At 45.9% G+C, this 2987-nt stretch overlaps 1 protein-coding gene across 1 annotated transcript in view; it reads right to left on the bottom strand.

Annotated features, from left to right (window-relative positions):
- OSCP1 (organic solute carrier partner 1) overlaps window positions 1-2987 on the bottom strand; it is a 33130-nt gene that overhangs the window by 2074 nt on the left and 28069 nt on the right. Inside the window, exons 7-9 of the mRNA XM_037731793.1 lie at window positions 2662-2840; window positions 2056-2125; window positions 390-529 (exon numbers count right to left, since the gene is read on the bottom strand). Coding sequence (XP_037587721.1) covers window positions 390-529; window positions 2056-2125; window positions 2662-2840 — 389 coding nt within the window. The remainder of the gene's footprint in view (window positions 1-389; window positions 530-2055; window positions 2126-2661; window positions 2841-2987) is intronic.

The raw sequence follows: 2987 nt of genomic DNA, 5'->3' as shown, positions 1-2987 counted from the left end.
ACCTCCTCAGTAGCTGGGATTACAGGCATGCGCCACCATGCCCAGCTAATGTTTTGTATTTTTAGTAGAGACGGGGTTTCACCATGTTGACCAGGATGGTCTCGATCTCTTGATCTCGTGATCCACCCGCCTCGGCCTCCCAAAGTGCTGGGATTACAGGCTTGAGCCACCGCGCCCGGCCCACACCACCTCTTTTGTTGAACGATTCCAGAAGGTTCAGGTCATTTCATCCTGGTGGGTTATTCAGCTAGGTTACTGAGTTTGTCGTTATTTTATTTGTGATATTTACACAAATATTTATAAGTGCCACCGGTTTGTAATGGTCATTTTGGGTTCTTGTCACACTTGGGATTTTTATATGTCTTTAACGAGACACGTTTAAAACATACTCTTCTTCTTCATCGGAGGTAAAGAGATTCAACCGGAATCCAGGCTCCGGTCCGCTGGGTTGCTTAATCTCCATCCCTCCCATTAGCCTGGCCAAGAAATTCAGCTCTTCTTTAGCAAGAGGGTTTGGAGCAATGCTTTCCTGCAGAAACAGTTGCATGATTTTTAGCCACAAGAAGGCGATCACATTTCCTGCTAAAACCCCAGAGACACAGGTAGGTATTATAAAACAAGGTGAAACAATCGCTGTTTAAATTATTTCTGGATCCAAACAAAGCGCAGAAAGCAGGCTTAACCAAAAGCAAAACAATCACGTCGGAAGCAGAGGGAATGTAGCAACTTTGCAAACCAGAGATTTTCATACTGTCCCCATGAGTGGAAGCTGCAGGAATCCACATTTCTCCTCTCACTACCTTTCTCCTTGAAGGAGAAGAGTACGGCTTCTTTTCCCGTCAATCGGGTTCCCTCAGCATTTACGAGTGACCTCAGTCCAGTCTCCTTCCAGGGGTGCCGCCACACTGCCCTCAGGTGGTGAGGCCGGGAACACATCCTCGAGTCCGTTTCCTCCTCTCACATCCTCACCCTGCCTCATCCTGCGCCCTTTCCTTCTAACCTGGCCTCCCCTGTTCTGCCTCTCCCCTCACTCCACCACCAGTTACCTAAATACAGTTTTTGTCTCATTTCTCCCTGGCTTGAAACAAACCCCTGTGCTTCCTGTCGAGAGAACAAAGTCCAAATAGCTTATGCCCCTTCCTGCTCCTCAGGCCCTGGTGTCCCTGTCCAGGTGGGTCTCTGCTAGCAGCCTCCATGACGCTGTGATCCATTACAGGAGCCTTGTGGAAGACGCTGCCACCCTCCTCCCGGGAACACTCCTGCCCCTCTGTCACCTTGGTCCGTGTGCGCATTTCTCCCTCTCTGCTGTTTCATAGTTTACCTGCTCTGGAGCGCCACTTCAATATCCCCGCCTCTGAAATGCCTTCTTGATCCCTGTCCACTGGACAAAAGCGCATTCCTCTGGCACAGCACTTTGCTCAGGATCTCCAGCCAGCCCTTCCTCCAACTCCTTCAAGTTGTTTCTAACGCCGTCTTTCCCAGGGTACTACAGGCCCCTTCAGGATGGGACCATATCTACGTCAGCTTTGTGTCCCTGGGTCCCCAGCCCACAGAAGCAGTTTAATAAATGCTTGTTGAATAGTTTAGGATTCCGTGATCTCTCTTACAGCTAGCTGGGAGCTGGTTCAGCAAAAATGTGTAAAGATGGAATTCGGAGAAACTGAAACCCCACTCTGACTTAGCTACCATGGTGCTATATAGGGAAACATTAAAAAGAAATGTTTTAACGATCAGAATACACACGAGTGCTGATGTCAGCCATCATGGACCTAATGGCACTGGTACTACGTCACTACACATGTCCTGGCGTGTGGTTCCTCTTAATTATGGTGGCTGAGCCACGCCTAAAATTACCTAATTAGTGAGATCACTGGAAGTCTCCATGAAAAGCTACAACTAAAACCTGCGTACGTACAAGGCGGAATGCAGAAGATTGCAAACAAAAAGGGAAGTGTTGGCTAGCTCCGAAATCTAAAGAACTCCCACTCTCTCTTTATGTAGACGTCTGTATCTAGAGAGAAGCTATGAGTGTAGGGAAGGAAGGCAGATGCTCACCTGGGCCCATGAGGCTACATTCTTTGATGATCCAGACATATGGGTTTCCACAGGCCGATTCGCACTGTACCTGGGGTGACAACAGATAATAGTGACATCATGCAGCCCCTTTCCATGGACTTCCATCTAACTTGTAAGCATAGTTTGTAGCTTTTATTTTGTCACATTAAATAGCATCCAGAAAGGTGCTGTGGGTATAGAATGCAACTAAGTGAGTGTTAACCACTCAAATTTCACTTCTGCCCAAAGAAAAACACCTGGGGAAGCTGGCTGGCAATGCCTCCTCTTGTGAAGAGCAACGTGTATCACTGAAAAGACATGCAGCTTTACAGAAAAGGTAAGTCTTTCTGGATTTCCAGTGCAACACAGATTTTGGCTAGTGTTCCATGGCTATTTCACATTATGTATCTTTTCATTCTGTTGAGTTGTCTTATGTTTGGCATTCCTGGGTGCCCTCTGAAAGGTCAGGTCTCTGTATGCAGTGTATCTAAGGGGAAATTACTCCTATTGTCAGCCGGGATTTTCATAGCAGAAGTCAGGCTGTTTTTTAAAATGAAGTGACCTCTCTTGGACTTGAATTCACTCAGAGAAGGAGAATTTGCTTACATGTTAGTTCCCAGTTTCAGGACTCGGTCTCCATAAAGTTCAAAAGAACCTTCTTTGGGCGCTCGGACATAGTTTCCACCATGCTTGAACTCTATCCTCTTCACTTCTTCACCTTTGTTGTTGAACATTCTACAATACAAAGTATGACATGATGGAATGTTCCCCAAGCTTAGGTAGTCCTATAGGCTTCTTTATTCTTTGTACTACAGAACAAAAAGGAATTCATGCTTTATCTTGAAGGAACTCCTTCAAGATAAAGGTGCTGGTTATAATCATAATACAATAATTATATACGTGTGTGTGTGTGTATATATATATATATATAT

The sequence above is a fragment of the Cebus imitator genome, unplaced genomic scaffold, assembly GCF_001604975.1.
Source record: "Cebus imitator isolate Cc_AM_T3 unplaced genomic scaffold, Cebus_imitator-1.0 Scaffold420, whole genome shotgun sequence".
Classification (NCBI taxonomy): Eukaryota; Metazoa; Chordata; class Mammalia; order Primates; family Cebidae; genus Cebus; species Cebus imitator.
This window is presented reverse-complemented; position numbering and strand designations above follow the sequence as displayed.